The sequence below is a fragment of the Pinus tabuliformis genome, chromosome J, assembly GCF_031772625.1.
Source record: "Pinus tabuliformis cultivar Carrire ecotype Pingquan chromosome J, CPIR1, whole genome shotgun sequence".
NCBI classification, from domain to species: Eukaryota; Viridiplantae; Streptophyta; class Pinopsida; order Pinales; family Pinaceae; genus Pinus; species Pinus tabuliformis.
Genome location: NC_142295.1, coordinates 1,234,944,720 through 1,234,963,757, shown reverse-complemented (window position 1 = coordinate 1,234,963,757; position 19,038 = coordinate 1,234,944,720). Strand labels below are relative to the sequence as shown.

The following is a 19,038-nucleotide window of genomic DNA, read 5'->3' as shown; positions in this document are numbered from 1 at the left end:
CAAGACATGATACTCCTCGCAGGGAGTCTCTATCCTTTATATATGACTCATACATGCAATACCATGGGCCAATACCGTGGGTTTTATTAATACCATCTATCTAATACTACCGCCCATTTACCATCTATCTAATACTACCGCCCATTTGCAACTAACTGTGGTCCCGTCATTAATTGCAGGTTAACCACTTACAAATATTAATATGGGCTTTATTGACTCTTGACTATGACGTGATCCCATGACATAAATAAGGGGGTTAGGGTGGGACCCTAACAGAATTTGTGGCACTTTCTTTTTCTTTGCTTTAATTGACTACAATGAACATTCGTAGCTATTAGTAACAAATAACTTCTAGCACTTTCATTTTCTTTGTCATTTTGAATTTGTGGCACTTTCATTTTCTTTGATTTAATTGACTACAATGAACATCCGTAGTCATTGGTAACAAATAACTAACTAGTCGCTCTACTCGACTTTTGTTTCATCCTTTGGTGTAATCATGGTTGTTGCAAAGGAGGAGCTCTGTGTTGTGGCTCTTCTATTTCCAATCCTAGCTATGGTGTCCCTTGCACAGTACCATGGAAATACTATGTTAGTTTTCTCATTCCCATCATTCGGCAACGAAAACAACAGTTGGTTGATATACATGGGAAATACTTCTTCTTCACATGGTTACATCGATCTCACTCCATCACCGAATACTACATCCTGTGCTTCCCATGAGTATTCTGACATGTATAAGTGCATCAGAAGGGTTCTTTACCGTGAACCCATCACGCTCTGGCTGACCACATTTACTACCACCTTCACCCTGTTGGTTAAAACCATCACCCTCCCTAATGGGCTGAACAATTTCAATGGTGACGTTCTGGCCTTCATCATAGTCCCCAACACTAGACCCTTTCTCCCAGACATTTGGGGAGGATCCTTGGGCTTGTTCGATCCATCCACCGACGGAAACACAAGGAATCAGCTAGCCATCGAATTTGACACCTTCCAAAATGAGCGAGATCCAAATGACAACCATGTCGGCATAGACACCAACAGCAGAATATCCGACACCACTGCCAATCTCGGTAAAAACAGCATCGACCTCAAATCGGGGCACCCGATAAGGTTTCGAATCCATTACGATGGCTGGAGCAAAAACCTGAAAATATATGTCGCCTATGCAAATCCACCAATTCCGTACTCGATCATCTTGAACCACACAATCGAGCTATCAAGCACCGTTCCGCGTTCAGCGTACCTAGGATTCTCAGCTGCAATGGGGAATTCTTTCGAGATTCAGTGTATTTTGGACTGGAATTTCAGTTCCGTTAGCCTACCAAAATCGTCTCTAAATATGCACCTTGACCAAACTTCGAAGCACGATTTGATAAGTAGGGGACTCCAGGTCAACCTCCTTCTCGGTTCTATTATTTCCAGGTTTGTGTTGGTAGGACTGTCAGCATGATTCGTTGCTAGAACTACGAATAGGCAAAGAGGTACCGAAACGATCTCACACCAAGGGCTGAGGGGGAATCTGGTGATTATGGAGGGTCAACCAGCAAGCTCACCGTGTGTCCCTCATGGGTTCTCCTATGAACGATTGTGTGGGGCGACAAAGAACTTTAGCGAGATGGAACTTCTCGGAACTAGCGGCTTTTGGAGCATTTATAAGGGAACTCTTGAAGGTCAAGACGGAGCCGCAGCACTTGTCGCGGTGAAGAGAATCTCCGTTGTGTCGAGATAGGGAGAAAGGGAATTTATGTTGGAGATCAGTAACATAGGTCGACTTCACCACAGGAACCTGGTGCAACTCCAGGGCTGGTGCCATGACAGGGACGAGCTGTTGCTCGTCTATGACTATATGCCAAACGGGAGCCTCGACAAGCTCCTCTTCGCACAGCCAGGGGACAAACATCAGAATCAGGCCCCCCTGACATGGGCTCGTAGGAACTGAATCTTATGTGGCTTGGCTTTAGCTTTGTTGTATCTTCACGAAGAATGGGAGCAGAGGATCGTTTACCGGGACGTTAAGCCTAGCAACGTTATGCTAGATGGGGACTTCAATGCCCGTCTGGGTGACTTCTAACTCGCACGACTCATTGAACATGACGAGACATCTCCTTTTGTCACCACCAAGATGGCAGGGACGCCTGGCTACTGGGCACCCGAGTGTGGTTACACAGGAAGGGCCACTACAGAATCCGATGTTTATAGTTACGGGGTCGTTGTGTTGGAGTTGGCTAGTGGCAGGTCGGTTGTGGAGCAAAATCCGCCATTATCAGAGGGAAATTTGGTGGAATGGATATGGGATATTTATGAGCTGGGAAGAGTTATGCAGGCTGTGGATCGTAGGTTGGGTAGAGATTTTGAGGAAGAGCAGATGAAACGAGCATTGATTTTGGGACTTTCCTACTCACATCCGGATCCACAGCTACGTCCTTCAATCAGAGAAGCGATGCAAGTTTTGATAAATCCCAGTGAACAGTTAATGCTACTTCCTTCATCAAGGCCATTGCCTATTTATGTTGTTTTGCCACCCATAGCATTGTTTCATTCTCCTTCCACTACTTCCCATTCAAATGATGCCTGCCATGCCAAGTCAGCTTGTAGCAGTACTGGAATAGCGTCACTACAGACTACACCTTAAAATATGGTAAAGAGATATGAAACCCATAATAGATGTATGATAATGACATGAGTTTCATAGACATCATCTATGCTATGGCATCATACGAGGAAGAGATGAGCTTTATGCTATTTTCTTAGTTTTCTATAAGGAGGACATGAACGCTTAAATCTTGGCTACTTTTGGTGCAGTGTTATTCAAGGTTCTAAATAGGAAAATATGTAGCGGTCAATAAATTTAACTGCAAAGAGCAAAATATTAGGGTACGAAAGAACGTGGAAGCTTTAATTTTTTCCTAGCATATTTATATACAGTGTAAAAGCCAAAAAAATGGAAAATTCATTTCCAAATCCATTAAACCTCAAAGCTATTTTGCCTCAGTTTGAGTGTACAGAAATATTATTTCCAGTTCCATAAACCCTCAATTTCTCTACACATAATCTACATTTCAAGATCCAGTATGTCACGCCCCTACACTGGCGGTAATATTCCAACCGCACTATAGCGAGGTGCGGCACTACCAACCGTTTTCTTTTCACCAATACTTACGATTGTAGACTACGCCTAACATTCCATACTTAGTTTATTTTTTCATTACCAAGTATTATTATTAGCCTTTATACAGATGAAAACCCATACATATTCATCATCAACAACAATTAACACATACACAATTACACAACAATATAAAGGGAAGTGCAACTCCCTACAATATGAGTCTGCCCAATATCAATATATATACTTTTCCACTTTTACAAAGTATAAGTTAAATCTTGGGAAACCCCAAATTTACACTTAGCCAATTTTCAACTTCGGCAAACTCGGTTGCCCATCTTGTCAGCGCCTCTACACGGTTTCCGCACGACTCACCAACCTTTCATTCACCTCGTTGCACAATCGTGTTGTTTTCCCAACTTGGGCGCACCTCGTCGTAACCAAGTCGCCACACACGAGCGCCTCCACACGAGTCACACCTCCGTTCACAACTCCAACACTTCATCATTTCCACCGTTTCGTTGTGCACGGCGCACCCTACCCAAGTCGCCCGTCCGCACGATTCTTCGTTTCGGCATGCACGGCGCACCCTCGCCCATCTGCACGTCCACGCATTCACCCAAACTCATTCACTCAAACAACTTCACTAGAGTCGCCACACGACTTCACCCGGGCCACCCGACGCCCTCACCCGGTTCGCCCGAACAGCTTCACCCGGGTCGCCCGACAAACCTGACCCAGCTCGCCCGAATGACCTCACCCGGGTAGCTCGACGACCTCGCCCGGTTCGCCCAAATGACCTCACCCGAGTTTTCTACCCAACGACCTCGCCCAAGTTTTCTGCCCGACAACCTTGCCCGAGTTCTGCCTGAACGACCTCGCCTGAGTTCGCCCTCGCCCGAGTTTCCTGCACGAGTTTTTCACCTGAGTTTCTCACCCGAGTTTTTCACCCGACGTTTCTGAACGACTTTTCTGCATGAGTTTTTCACCCGAGTTCATCCACACACCGCAGAACTCCTTGTTCGAACTCGTGTTGATCGAATGATGGTTGTTTGCCTCCAAACACCCTCCAATATATACGGGCAGGTGGCGGGTTATGTCACCCGGCCGAACCATGCCCAACGCCCAAGCCGACTCGTTTACAATGTGTTGTCTTGCCCAGGAGGAGGGTCAGCCCACCTAACTCATGGGACCGCCCCCTCAACTCACCCAACACCTTATAAACTCGTCCAAGGTTCATTTGGTTTCACATTTCGCACATCCTTCGCATGGTGGAGTCGCCCTGCCCATCGCATGGACCGCAGGTCCTTACATCCTCCCCCACTTGAAGTCATTGTTTTCCTTGACAATATCCCATCCTGGCAACCATCTGTCACCAAGATCACCATACCAAGGCATACACCCCATCGGTATGTCATATATCGGAAATCATCTCAATCCATGATCATCAACCACCCTGTCACAATCTCCACATGCTGCTCCCCATCGTGGAAGGCTGACCCCTCCATCTCAAGCTACATGCTTCCTGCAACATATTGTGTCAATCTCACCGTGTGTCGTCCTCATGTGAACTGCTGCCATGATACTTCAACATAATGCTAACACATCTCTGCACACCGCTAGCCCCCATGGCTTGAACTAGTTCGGTAGCTAGTCCAACTGTCACACTCAACCCATGAGAATGCACATCCTCATGCCACCATCAGTTGTTTCTCTGAACATCCCGTCACATCATCAACTCGATCAAGAATCCATCTCCATATACGTAAGCCATGCTCAGGTCCATGAAGTAGTCTCCATCTCATCTGCAACATGTTGTCCATGATGTTTGGTACCAATGTGTTGTATGAAATCATTCACATCTATCCTAACATCGTTATCCATATGTGTATCTCCTCAATATGAAGAGATCATCTCATCAAACTCCAACTCTTGATGTGCCACATCCAGGTCCATGAAGCAACCTCCATCATATCTGCAATGTGCCATCCCTCAAGTCATCCATAGAAACAAGTATATACCTGTCTCATCTATCCATGCGCTGCCCATGATCATAGATCAATTAGCTCCCATGTGTCAAAGTGGTTAAGTCTCGGCTCAACCCATGCCCAAGTGTTGTTACCAAGGCATCATCATCGTTGTAACTCCATCACTCCAAAGTGTCCCATATCGATCCTCCACATCAAGTCACTCTTCCAAGCCATACCCATACATGTACTCGGAAGTATGCATCCCATTCTGCATCAAAGTCTCTGACCTCAGCTCCTCAATGCATCAGATCCTCTAAGTCCACCATATATGAAGTCCCCAAAAGTCACAACCTCATGTCATCATGAGCTCCATGATTCATCTCCAACCAACATCTCAGTAATCATACAAGTCTCGGCCCAAAGGCCTCTGCAAGATGCCTTAGATCTCCATGTAGTAGGAATGCTCCATAGTCTGCTCACAACTCCATCCAAGTCCATGGCCTTGTTGTACATAAGTGCACAACCTCTCCATCGGCTCATAAATAATAAGTCTCCATGTCACACCAGTGAATCTACCTACACAACATCCCTAAGTGACACCTCTACAAGTGCTCCTGCGCAATGTCCCTGCATAAGACTACCATGCTCCATGTCTTCAACCTGATGTCCATGACTAAGTTTCCCATGTAGTCAAACTAAGTAAACCCATCACAACAATCGGTCATCCTCATCCAAGTCTGCAATCTTCGATCTAGTGAACTCAGTCACCCAACCATATCATCATCATCACAAGTCCCTTCCATCATAGCTTCCCCACTAAAGGTTCCACCAAGACTTCCTTCTTGGTCTTGGCCATGAAAAGTCCACCCAAGCAACTCAAGTGTGTGCCCTCCTCCAATCTGTCCATGAGTCATGCCAGGCACTTAGCCAATTCTCCATGTGGCTAAAACATGACTCAATCCTCTGCAACGATCATCATGTTCCTCCCTTGTCATGGACCCTTGTACCTTCTATCATAAGGTCACAAACAACCCCAACAATTCTTCCAACAGTCAACAATCCTTGCTTCTCTATACAAGGTCTCATCGTAGACATCCATGGTAAGATCCTCCCTAGCATTAGAAAACTAATTTTGCCCTTCCCTGCATACGGTTCATCTACCAAATGCTCAAGTGAAACACAAGTATCAATACTTACTTCATCATCATGAGGCTCCTCCATGTGAGTATCCTCATCCACCTATGTCTGCAAGTTGCACGATCCTGGTCCAACTTGATCAATCTTAAGTTCATCCTCCATCGTTGTCATGTCTGCAACATCCTTAATCATCACGACTTCCTCTTCCTTGTTAGCACAATCTGCAACTTCATCTTGCTCCATTTTCCAACCAAGTTGAAGAAGTTTGTCTTCAACATTCTTTTCCAAGGCTTCAAGTTCCTTTCGAATCCGGGGGTTCTCTTCTTTCATCTGCTTCAACCTGTATAAGGTAAGTAAGAGCTTCCCTTCGCATTCTTCCAAAGCTGCCATGCCTTGTCATTCATCTTCGCCCAAGCACTAAGCTTCTCCTCTGCCAAACCTGTTTCACCATTCACCTGAATCACCCTGATATTCTACCTGTCACCTACAAAACTTGAACTCCCTTTCAAGTCTTCGGTCTTCGTAGAATCAGCTCCTTGATTCAGCACACCATCACTGATACCAACTATCACGAAGTGCAGGTGTGTATCAGCTTCAACACCAGCACCAGCTCCCCGGCACTAGCTCTGATACCACCTGTCACGCCCCTACACTGGCGATAATCTTCCAACTGCACTATAGCGAGGTGCGGCACTATCAACCATTTTCTTTGCACCAATACTTACGATTGTAGACTATGCCTAACATTCCATACTTAGTTTATTTTTCGTTACCAAGTATTATTATTAGCCTTTATACAGATGAAAACCCATACATATTCATCATCAATAGCAATTAACACATATACAATTGCATAACAGTATAAAGGGAGGGGCAACTCCCTGCAATATGAGTCTGCCCGATATCAATATATATAATTTTCCACTTTTACAAAGTATATGTTAAATTTTGGGAAACCCCAAATTTACACTTAGCAAATTTTCAACTTCGGTAAACTGGATTGCCCAACTCGTCAGTGCCTCCGCACGGTCACCGCATGACTCACCAACCCTTCGTTCACCTTGTCACACGATCGTGTTGTTTGCCCAACTTGGGCGTGCCTCGTCGTAACCAAGTCGCCACACATGGGCACCTCCACACGAGTCACACCTCCGTTCACAACTCCAACACTTCACTATTTCCACTGTTTCATCGTGCACGGTGCGCCCTACCCAAGTTGCTCGTTCGCATGATTCTTCGTTTCGGCGTGCATAGCGCGCCCTCGCCCGGTCGCCCGTCCGCACGTCCACCCATTCACCCAAACTCATTCACCTGAACAACTTCACCCGAGTCGCCACACGACTTCACCCGGGTCACCCGATGTCCTCACCCGATTCACTCGAACGACTTCACCCGGGTCGCCCGACGACCTCACCTAGCTCACCCAAACAACCTCGCTCGGGTCGCCCGACGACCTCGCCCAGTTCGCCCGAACGACCTCACCCGAGTTTTCTGCCCGACAGCTTCGACCGAGTTTTCTGCCTGACGACCTCGCTTGAGTTCTGCCTGAACGACCTCACCTGAGTTCGCCCTCGCCCAAGTTTTCTGCTCGAGTTTTTCACCCGTGTTTTTCCCCCGACTTTTCTGAACGACTTTTCTACATGAGTTTTTCACCCGAATTCTGCTCGTTGTGCGGGCTCATCCATGCACCACAGAACTCCTTGTTCGAAATCATGTTGATCGAATGGTGGTCGTTTGCCTCCAAACGCCCTCCAATATATATGGGCGAGTGGCGGGTTATGTCACCCGGCCTACCCATGCCCAACGCCCAAGCCGACTCGTTTACAATGTGTTGTCTTGCCCAGGACGAGAGTCGGCCCGCCCAACTCATGGGACCGCCCCATCAACTCGCCCAGCACCTTATAAACTCCTTCAAGGTTCATTTTGTTTCATATTTCGCACATCCTTCACACGATGGAGTCGCCCTGCCCGTCGCACATACCACAGGTCCTTACACATTAAGTTCGTGCGAGGTTTTATATTTAATACCTTTGCATTGAGGAGATTTTAATTTTACGTTCTAGAGTTTGATTGTGTATACTACAAATTTTGCAATTATATATTAACATCGTAATTATTTTCACAAATTTTGATCTCCCAAGTTTAATCTTCGTCGTCCGAAGCGTATGTGTAAGGCTTTCGTGCAGTAGGGCGACGGTGGGCAATCGTGCACGGGCACACGGGCGGGTACGGGCCCACGGGGGGTGAGCGCACATGACGGTGCGACGTTTCTGCGAGTTAGTTGCGACGATACCGTGGAGTCATATGCGACGATAAACGACACAATGCGGCAATAATGTAAAATCATAATACGACTAAGTATTATGTGGACGACACATATTATATGTAATATGGAGGTTATATACGCATGGAATAATAAAACAATAAAATATAAAAGGGATATGTGGACATACGAAGGTTTATGATAATTAAATATAATGGAGCATACGACAAAAGGTTATGGGGGTGGTCGGCCATGGGTTAACACCCCATGTAACATCACATGTATGCGTATATGAGGACATACGTTATAAGCATTCAACGATGGAATATAATATTATGTGAAGGGCTTCATAATACCATTTAACATGTCGGCTTTGATTTATATCCCAAAGTGTAAGAGCGTATATATATACATGAGCATGAGAGCTCATTAAGGCAAGTGACATTCGCTCAAGCCTTCGCATAAAGGGGTAAAGGAGTGCGCAGTCTTAGGTAGGTAAATGCGCATATCTCATGCGCATTAGGCTTGAAGGAAGTGCGCAGTTTATCTTGGGTGAAGGTTGGCAAAGAGTGCCATTATGAGTGGATTCTCGTACACGGTTTTATGCAGGATCTGGTAGGGAGGTTGAGTGGCTCGGGTGAGCACTCCCTCTTATGCAAGGGTGCATGAAATGTTGTAAAAGGCAGGTGGCCTGTCTTTTGTAAAAATTGGTTAAGTGTGGGACTTGGTTCAGCCAAGACACACTTGTTGTAAAATCTGATATTCTTGACATAATATTATTGTTGGGCAAACTGTTCGGGGAGTTTCCCCTCCATTTATACTTGTATTGTTCTCGGTTTATTATTGATGGTTAATGAATAAGAATTTTCTTTGTTGAAGTATAAAGGATAACATTTTATTCGGTTATAAGAACACAAGTTAAGTAAGTTTATGTTGGAATAGGCGTAGTCCATAAACGTTAGTATTGTTAAAAAGAAAGCGTTCGGTGGTGCCGCACCTCGCTACAAGCGGTTGGAAGATCACCGCAGGTGTAGGGGCGTGACAGTTGGTATCGGAGCTCGGTCGGAGCTGGTGAGCAAGGGTTTCTCATAACATGGCAGATATGGAACTCAAGGAACTTGATGATCTTCAAGAGCTCTTTGATGAAAGGGCCCGGTTGAAAGCCGAAATCAAGCAAGTTGAGGAAGAGATAAAGAAGAAGCTTCTTGGTAATAAGGTTGTTGTAATTGAGCAGGAAGAGCTCGACTACATTGACAGGTTGGGAACTCACTACCGAGACCAAGAGAGCATTCGGGAGATAAGTTCCATGAACTTGGTCAATGGACACTTGGTTGGTGCACTTGAGCAGAACAAGGTGGAAGGAAAGCTTGAAGCAGGTCAAGCTAGGCTGGAACCGAGTTCCCTAGAAGAGCCAAGCAAGGAGGTGAAGTACCTTAAGAGGGATGTCAAGAGGGGACATGAGCCTATTGACACTTCTGAGGCCGAATTCTTGAAGAAGGTTGCTGAGGTGAGACACAAGACAAAGCCAACAGAAGGAGATGATTCCTTGAAGCCAAGTTTTGTGCAGGTAACCGTGAAAGGGAAGAAGTTTGCAGCTTTGGTTGATACAGGAGCTACTCATAGCTTCTTAAGTAGGAAAGCAGCAAAGTCCTTGGGAAAGAAGACAAAGATGGAAAAGGAATGGAGTGCTTTCAAGGCTATCAACTCTACCATTAAAACAGTTGATGGTGTATTGAAGGACACACAGGTGAAAGTAGGACCGTGGTTCGGGAAGTTGGACTTGAGATTCATAGACATGGATGATCATTCTATGGTGTTGGGGCTGGACTTCATGGAGCTAGCACAAGCCATGCCAATGGAGGACCGGGACATTCTCTTGATTACAGCTGAAGGAAAAACCACGATGGTGCCTATGAATAGGAGGAGTTGCTTGGGTTATAGACCAAGGATAAATTCTATGATCTTGTATCCCAAAGATCCTAATGTGAAGCATGAGGATGTGGAGCAAAGAGGACTTGGGAGTATTGTGCAAACAAAGGAAAAGAAGTTGGAGGGCTTCGTAGCAAAGGCTGGGAAGAAGAATAGAGGAAGTGAGAAGAAGGTCTCACGAACTTGGAGACACTTGATGGGGGCATCTTCTACTAAGGATTTTCACAATGAAGTTGCAAATGAAGAAAGCCCGAGTGCTACTTCAAAGACAGTGGTTGATGAAGGTTATGAGGGTAGAGATCCTGTCGGGATAGTGGACTTTTGCAGGTATGCCATGGGCATATATGACTTTCAGCTGACAAAGGACAAGCTAGGTGAGCTTGGATGTACATGTGAGGAGATTGAGGCTGTGCACAGATACTTGAGGACACAACATCAATCCGATACATGGGTGGATGAGAGTCAGGGAGGGAACTTCCTGGCTTTCCTTTCTCAATAAACAACCTTGGAAGAAGGTTGGTGTGGAGGCCTTGGTAGGGAGGAACCACACCAACTCTATAAGGAGCCTTGAGAGAAGGCTTCCTTGTGATGATGATGAGTGTTGGCATTATGAGATAAGTATTGTCCTTGATGGCAAACCACACTGATGACAAATCATAGTACAGAAGGTCAGCAGCAAGGAATTGATGATCAGACTATAAGAAAAAGAGAAAGTTCATACACGCATGTTCGTTAAGCCCAAGTCGCGTGTACACGCAGGTTGGCTTCAGCAAAAGCGCGTGTATGTGGAAAAGTACCTTTGGTCCATGGCGGTTATTCCTTGGAAGTTGTGCCTATGGTTTTGGACCTTGGCGTCTCGGCGGACGTGTTGATCCCTAGTTTTGAAGTTGATGGTATTGGATTTCTATGGTTTTGGCTCTTGGTATTGAACAAGGCCTAAGGCTATATAAAGGGAAGGAAATCATTAGGCAAGTGTATCTAAAATGTCTTGAATATCTGATGAAGCATTAGATCCAATATACAGGGTTATGGGTTGATGATGCATTGCTTGATCTGAGCCAAGGAGAGATCTCACCGGTTGATGGAGAACTAGATCTAAGGAGAGATCGGGATCAAATGGTTTGAAATGAACTATCTTTATGATGCTTATTCTAGATCTACATACTGACGCATGTATAGTTCTATAAGTGTTATGAGTATGACTGATGTCTGGTACAGCTGCAAGTTATGAGAAATTATTTTTAGATCTGTACGCGGGTTGTCTTTGGTAAAAGCGCATATACACGCGGGTTTGATTCATCGAAGTAGCGTATACATTGTAAAGCTTGATATTTGAAGTTGCAGATGGATCTGATGGTTATTACAGAGTTCTGTATGTGTTTTGTGTTCTGGTGACTGTTGTTAACAGGGTTTCAGTGATTCAGAGTTTGATAATTGTTTTGAGCTTCAATGATAGTTATGGGTCCAGTATGAAAATTGGATGAAAAGTGGCCTTACAGATTATGTGTTGTGCTTCAGTGTATCCAGTCTGAAAATTGATGAAACGTGGTACCTGGAGGTGAGAAGATTGTAGGCAAGCACCTACGTACTAGTATCTAAGCTAGTACAAAAGCTAAAGGAGATCTTTGGAGCATTGTAGCAGGTAGCAGCCTGCGTACTAGTAAATGGATCGGCTAGTACAAGAGCAAAGGGGGTTGTAGCTCCAGTACTGGTATAAGACTGCACCAGTACAAATATTGTAAAAGGATTTTCTTATTAAGAAGACGATTGAGATGACTTGCAGCAGGTGGTTTTCACCCACATTGGGTTTCCACCTTATATCTTTGTGTTCATGTGTGTGGCTCTTGTGTGATGTTCTGTTCTGTTATTCTGCACCTGTTTACTGTTAATATGCTTAATAATGATCTGATGCATTTACTAAAGATTAAACTAACTGAATTATAAGATCTCTGGATATACGCGAGTTTCATTAGACACAGTAGCGTGTACACGCGGGTTCACTTAATTGAAGTAGCGTATATGTTTCTGAGTATGAAATTTAAAAGTTTGATTGATCTGATAATACTGATTCACCCCCCCCCTCTCAGTATTATTTTCAACAATTGGTATCAGAGCCGGTCCTTTGGTAGAAGCTTGATCGCTTGAAGGAGATCCGTGGAACAATGGGAAAGAAGCTTAAGAATAAGGCTCATAAGAAGAAGAAGACATCTCAGAAGGACTATGACAGTGGGAGAGTCGATTGGGGATTAGGTATAAGAAGTTCTTCAGATTCAGAATCATTATCAGGTATGAATGTGTTATCCTCTGATGTTCCTGCTATATTTCCTTGTGAAAGTGATGGAAGTGATAGTGAAACTACTGAACATGCTTTTATGGGTGAGCAAGAAAAGTATCAAATAGAGGCAGTATTTAGAAGGCTTACCGACAAAGTTAAAGATCAACAAGATCTATTGAACAAAAGGGAATGTGCTTTCAAAGAAGAAGTTACCAAACTAAAGACCCAACTAGAAGAAGGAAACAAGGTAAGAAAGCTACTCAAGGACAAGGAAGACCAATGTCAAAAATTGCAGCATGAAGTGACATCATTAAGAAAAGAAGTCAACGAAAGAAGCACAACCATCAAGAAACTCAAAGATAGATCCAGCTACTATGAAAATCTTGAAGCTACAATCCTCTCACTAAAAGGAGATCTTGAAGAATCAAAGAAGCAGAATACAGATCTACTCCAAGCTATTGCAAAACAAGAAAACGAAGCCACCAGCTTAAAATCTCAACTAGAATGTGCCTTTCGAGTTCGTCAAATGCAGCAGGATCTGAATGAAGAACAAGAAAAGGAGATTCTCAAACTAAGGGAACAAATGGAAGAAGGAAGGAAAAGTGAAGAAGATTTGAAAAAGCAATCTCTTGAAAAGGAAGAACAGCTTCAGGTTGAGGTAAATATCTTGAAAGGTAAACTAGAAGAAAAGGATAAGCTTTTACGATTTCAAGATAGTTCTAAAGTCTTGGATGATATTCTTAGTAGTCAAAGGTCTCCTGCTATAAAGACTGGTCTTGGTTTCCATGAATCTATTGAAGGTGAATCTAGTTCACAAGGTGAGGGAAGGAACTCTAAAGAGAAATCTAAAGTGATCAGTGAAGAAATGAAAGATCCATCTCATCATCAACCAAGGAAAGAGATTATTCAAAGAAAATCTTTTACTCCTCCTATGAATAATGTTGAATGTTATGTATGTCATAATCTTGGACATGTTGCAGCTAGATGTAGAAGAAGAAGGGTTCAAGACCATCATGCAGAAAGATCATCACACTCAAGGTACTTTAATGGATATTGCTTTGCTTGTAATATGTATGGTCACTACAGAAGGAATATGAAACATGTAAGATGTTATGCATGTAACAAGCTTGGACATATAGCAAAGGAATGCAGGAACAAAGGATGGACATCACACCAAAAGGAGAAAACCTCATCACACTTGAAGATATGGAGGAAGAAGGAAGTACAGTCAGCACAATGTACTGAGACACAGCACAGCACAGACATATCAGACTCAGGGGGAGCTGAAAGTGTAAACCTTCAGTGTCCTGAATCTCATACGCAAGTTCCTTAAATGGAAGTCGCGTATATACGCGAGTTCGACACTGCAAAGTCGCGTATATGTCAGTCTGAGGAAAAGCAGTGGGGACAGGCTCAGAAAAGGGATCTGATATGATTCAGTCCATTATTTGCTCTATTGGTTAATAGCTACAGTCTGCTGAGGATGTGTGGAAATGTTTTGTTACTTGTATGATGTGTAGAAGTGTTTTGATCCTAACTTGATGATGATGATGATGATGATGTCTTGATGCTTACTGCTGATATATGCATGATCAAATGTAACAGATGGCACAGGTTGAGGGGGAGCATATGCCTTTAGTAATTCATTGTTGGCATTATGGCTTATAATTCTTGGTGATGATTCTTATATGGCTAAATGATATATCTTGCTATGATGTGGTTGTGAGTTGTCTATGATAAAATCTCATATGATTCTTGAGGTTACATAGTTGATGATCAGATCAGATTTATGGTTGATTCTTTGATGATGCATATATGGTGCTTACATGGTGATCTTCATAAGGACAAGTAGAAGTACAAAGCTTGAATATACATCTTCACTTGATGATGGGTCACTCATATACTGCTGTTGTCATATGCATAAAAATCATACAGTTATGATGCAGGCACTCTTGTGGATAAGGATTGTTGCTGTTGATGATATCAAGAAGTTTTGTCAAATGAGCTTGAGCTCAAGATACATAATGTTGATACATGGATGACTACTCAAAGTTGCTTTATTGGAGACATGGTGATGAGTTCTTATCTATATGATGATAGGTTGATACTTACATATGTTGATTGATGCAGATGTTCCCAAGTAATGATACTTGGATCATGTAGATCTTGAAGTTGATGTAATGGCTATGGTGGTTTCACACATGATACAATGTGAATGACTCTGAATTCTATTCAAAGGGATGAATTGATGCAGACATACCTTGTTATAGGTTGATGACCTATTCTCTACAGGACATTTACAGGTTGCTGATATGGAAATTTGTGTACGCGTGTTGTTTAAAGGATATCCGCGTGCATACGCCGTTTTACAAGGGGATAGTCGCGTATATGGTGTACGCGTGTTGCGTAAGGGATATCTGCGTATATACGCTGTTTATGTGTATACAGACGCGTATATGGAGATTTGAAGGAAATCAGCAGGGACAGATGTTGGTTGTAGAAATTCTGATATAGGTCTGACAAAGATCATCTGGCACAGGTTCAGGGGGAGCAGATAATTTTCCAATGATGCATTGTTGGCATTATCTTAAAGCTTTTGGTTCTAGTTCACATTTGGTGTTGATTTCAGGAGGAACAAAGGCGAAAGGAGAACAGAAGGATCTCTTGGTTGCTGATCTGAATGGTGATTATCAGATGCTGCTAGTGACTTTCATAAGTCTTGGTCTAGTTATTTCGTCTCTATGTCATATATCTCTTTTGTGGTATCTCTTTCATGGTGTCGAGGTCATGTAACGGCCTATTTTGGTTTCCCCACTATGCCTGGAATGATTGATGCAATATGATTGGTTGTCATATGTAAACTTTTGATGTATCCCCACTTGGTTGGGTGGATGAGTCAATTTTTGTATATCCTCACTTAGTTGAGAGATGGATGTATGTATGAGTCCTAAGTGATAGGAAGGTCCTTTATGATGTATAGAGTCATGTTCTTCTTGAAGAACATCTTTTGTAGACCTTGCTTACAGTCAGGGAGAGCATGATCAGCACACTTCAGCAAGAACAGAGATTCAGCATGTACTCAGAGGGAGCATGGACAGATTGGTACACCTTGGCATATACAAAGGGGGAGATTATTCAGAGATTTCAGCAGGTACTCAGGGGGAGTATGGACAGTGGAATGATTCAGCAAAGGAAGAGAATATCTTGGTCCACCCTTTTCCCTTGATGTCAAAGGGGGAGAGTGATTTGGTGTTGTTGCCATCAAGTCCAAAGGGGGAGATTGTTGGCATTATGATGCATGTGTTGTACTTGATGGCAACCCTCTCATAGAAGAATATCTCACTTATGTATAACTGGATGAATCTTCAGAAGAGATATCAGATGTGACTGATGGAGGACAGCTCAAAGGAATCAGATGATAGTTCTAAGTGTGACAAGTTAGCTTTGCCATGAATATCTCACTTATGTATAACTGGATGAATCTTCAGAAGAGATATCAGATGTGACTGATGGAGGACAGCTCAAAGGAATCAGATGATAGTTCTAAGTGTGACAAGTTAGCTTTGCCATCAAGTCCAAAGGGGGAGATTGTTGGCATTATGAGATAAGTATTGTCCTTGATGGCAAACCACACTGATGACAAATCATAGTACAGAAGGTCAGCAGCAAGGAATTGATGATCAGACTATAAGAAGAAGAGAAAGTTCATACACGCATGTTCGTTAAGCCCAAGTCGCGTGTACACGCAGATTGGCTTCAGCAAAAGCGCGTGTATGTGGAAAAGTACCTTTGGTCCATGGCGGTTATTCCTTGGAAGTTGTGCCTATGGTTTTGGACCTTGGCGTCTCGGCGGACGTGTTGATCCCTAGTTTTGAAGTTGATGGTATTGGATTTCTATGGTTTTGGCTCTTGGTATTGAACAAGGCCTAAGGCTATATAAAGGGAAGTAAATCATTAGGCAAGTGTATCTGAAATGTCTTGAATATCTGATGAAGCATTAGATCCAATATACAGGGTTATGGGTTGATGATGCATTGCTTGATCTGAGCCAAGGAGAGATCTCACCGGTTGATGGAGAACTAGATCTAAGGAGAGATCGGGATCAAATGGTTTGAAATGAACTATCTTTATGATGCTTATTCTAGATCTACATACTGACGCATGTATAGTTCTATAAGTGTTATGAGTATGACTGATGTCTGGTACAGCTGCAAGTTATGAGAAATTATTTTTAGATCTGTACGCGGGTTGTCTTTGGTAAAAGCGCGTATACACGCGGGTTTGATTCATCGAAGTAGCGTATACATTGTAAAGCTTGATATTTGAAGTTGCAGATGGATATGATGGTTATTACAGAGTTCTGTATCTGTTCTGTGTTCTGGTGACTGTTGTTAACAGGGTTTCAGTGATTCAGAGTTTGATAATTGTTTTGAGCTTCAATGATAGTTATGGGTCCAGTATGAAAATTGGATGAAAAGTGGCCTTACAGATTATGTGTTGTGCTTCAGTGTATCCAGTCTGAAAATTGATGAAACGTGGTACCTGGAGGTGAGAAGATTGTAGGCAAGCACCTACGTACTAGTATCTAAGCTAGTACAAAAGCTAAAGGAGATCTTTGGAGCATTGTAGCAGGTAGCAGCCTGCGTACTAGTAAATGGATCGGCTAGTACAAGAGCAAAGGGGGTTGTAGCTCCCGTACTGGTATAAGACTGCACCAGTACAAATATTGTAAAAGGATTTTCTTATTAAGAAGAAGATTGAGATGACTTGCAGCAGGTGGTTTTCACCCACATTGGGTTTCCACCTTATATCTTTGTGTTCATGTGTGTGGCTCTTGTGTGATGTTCTGTTCTGTTATTCTGCACCTGTTTACTGTTAATATGCTTAATAATGATCTGATGCATTTACTGAAGATTAAGCTAACTGAATTATAAGATCTCTGGATATACGCGAGTTTCATTAGACACAGTAGCGTGTACACGCGGGTTCACTTAATTGAAGTAGCGTATATGTTTCTGAGTATGAAATTTAAAAGTTTGATTGATCTGATAATACTGATTCACCCCCCCCTCTCAGTATTATTTCCAACAATTGGTATCAGAGCCAGTCCTTTGGTAGAAGCTTGATCGCTTGAAGGAGATCCGTGGAACAATGGGAAAGAAGCTTAAGAAGAAGGCTCATAAGAAGAAGAAGACATCTCAGAAGGACTATGACAGTGGGAGAGTCGATTGCGGATTAGGTATAAGAAGTTCTTCAGATTCAGAATCAGATTCAGAATCATTATCAGGTATGAATGTGTTATCCTCTGATGTTCCTGCTATATTTCCTTGTGAAAGTGATGGAAGTGATAGTGAAACTACTGAACATGCTTTTATGGGTGAGCAAGAAAAGTATCAAATAGAGGCAGTATTTAGAAGGCTTACCGACAAAGTTAAAGATCAACAAGATCTATTGAACAAAAGGGAATGTGCTTTCAAAGAAGAAGTTACCAAACTAAAGACCCAACTAGAAGAAGGAAACAAGGTAAGAAAGCTACTCAAGGACAAGGAAGACCAATGTCAAAAATTGCAGCATGAAGTGACATCATTAAGAAAAGAAGTCAACGAAAGAAGCACAACCATCAAGAAACTCAAAGATAGATCCAGCTACTATGAAAATCTTGAAGCTACAATCCTCTCACTAAAAGGAGATCTTGAAGAATCAAAGAAGCAGAATACAGATCTACTCCAAGCTATTGCAAAACAAGAAAACGAAGCCACCAGCTTAAAATCTCAACTAGAATGTGCCTTCCGAGTTCGTCAAATGCAGCAGGATCTGAATGAAGAACAAGAAAAGGAGATTCTCAAACTAAGGGAACAAATGGAAGAAGGAAGGAAAAGTGAAGAAGATTTGAAAAAGCAATCTCTTGAAAAGGAAGAACAGCTTCAGGTTGAGGTAAATATCTTGAAAGGTAAACTAGAAGAAAAGGATAAGCTTTTACGATTTCAAGATAGTTCTAAAGTCTTGGATGATATTCTTAGTAGTCAAAGGTCTCCTGCTATAAAGACTGGTCTTGGTTTCCATGAATCTATTGAAGGTGAATCTAGTTCACAAGGTGAGGGAAGGAACTCTAAAGAGAAATCTAAAGTGATCAGTGAAGAAATGAAAGATCCATCTCATCATCAACCAAGGAAAGAGATTCTTCAAAGAAAATCTTTTACTCCTCCTATGAATAATGTTGAATGTTATGTATGTCATAATCTTGGACATGTTGCAGCTAGATGTAGAAGAAGAAGGGTTCAAGACCATCATGCAGAAAGATCATCACACTCAAGGTACTTTAATGGATATTGCTTTGCTTGTAATATGTATG

At 42.8% G+C, this 19,038-nt stretch overlaps 2 protein-coding genes across 2 annotated transcripts; both read left to right on the top strand.

Annotated features, from left to right (window-relative positions):
- Nucleotides 1–499: 499 nt before the first annotated feature.
- Nucleotides 500–1,456, top strand: LOC149231628 (lectin-like). The gene has a single exon (XM_089381701.1). It carries the CDS (start codon nt 500–502, stop codon nt 1,454–1,456), a length of 957 nt encoding a protein of 318 aa, XP_089237827.1.
- A 672-nt stretch (nt 1,457–2,128) lies between these two features.
- Nucleotides 2,129–2,638, top strand: LOC149231627 (L-type lectin-domain containing receptor kinase VIII.1-like). The gene has a single exon (XM_089381700.1). The coding sequence runs from the start codon at nt 2,129–2,131 to the stop codon at nt 2,636–2,638; it is 510 nt and encodes a 169-aa protein (XP_089237826.1).
- The last annotated feature ends 16,400 nt before the right edge of the window (nt 2,639–19,038 follow it).

Excerpts from the sequence above, each read along its gene's own strand:
- LOC149231627 (XM_089381700.1), top strand. The coding sequence starts at position 2,129 with ATGGCAGGGACGCCTGGCTACTGGGCACCCGAGTGTGGTTACACAGGA.
- LOC149231628 (XM_089381701.1), top strand. The coding sequence starts at position 500 with ATGGTTGTTGCAAAGGAGGAGCTCTGTGTTGTGGCTCTTCTATTTCCA.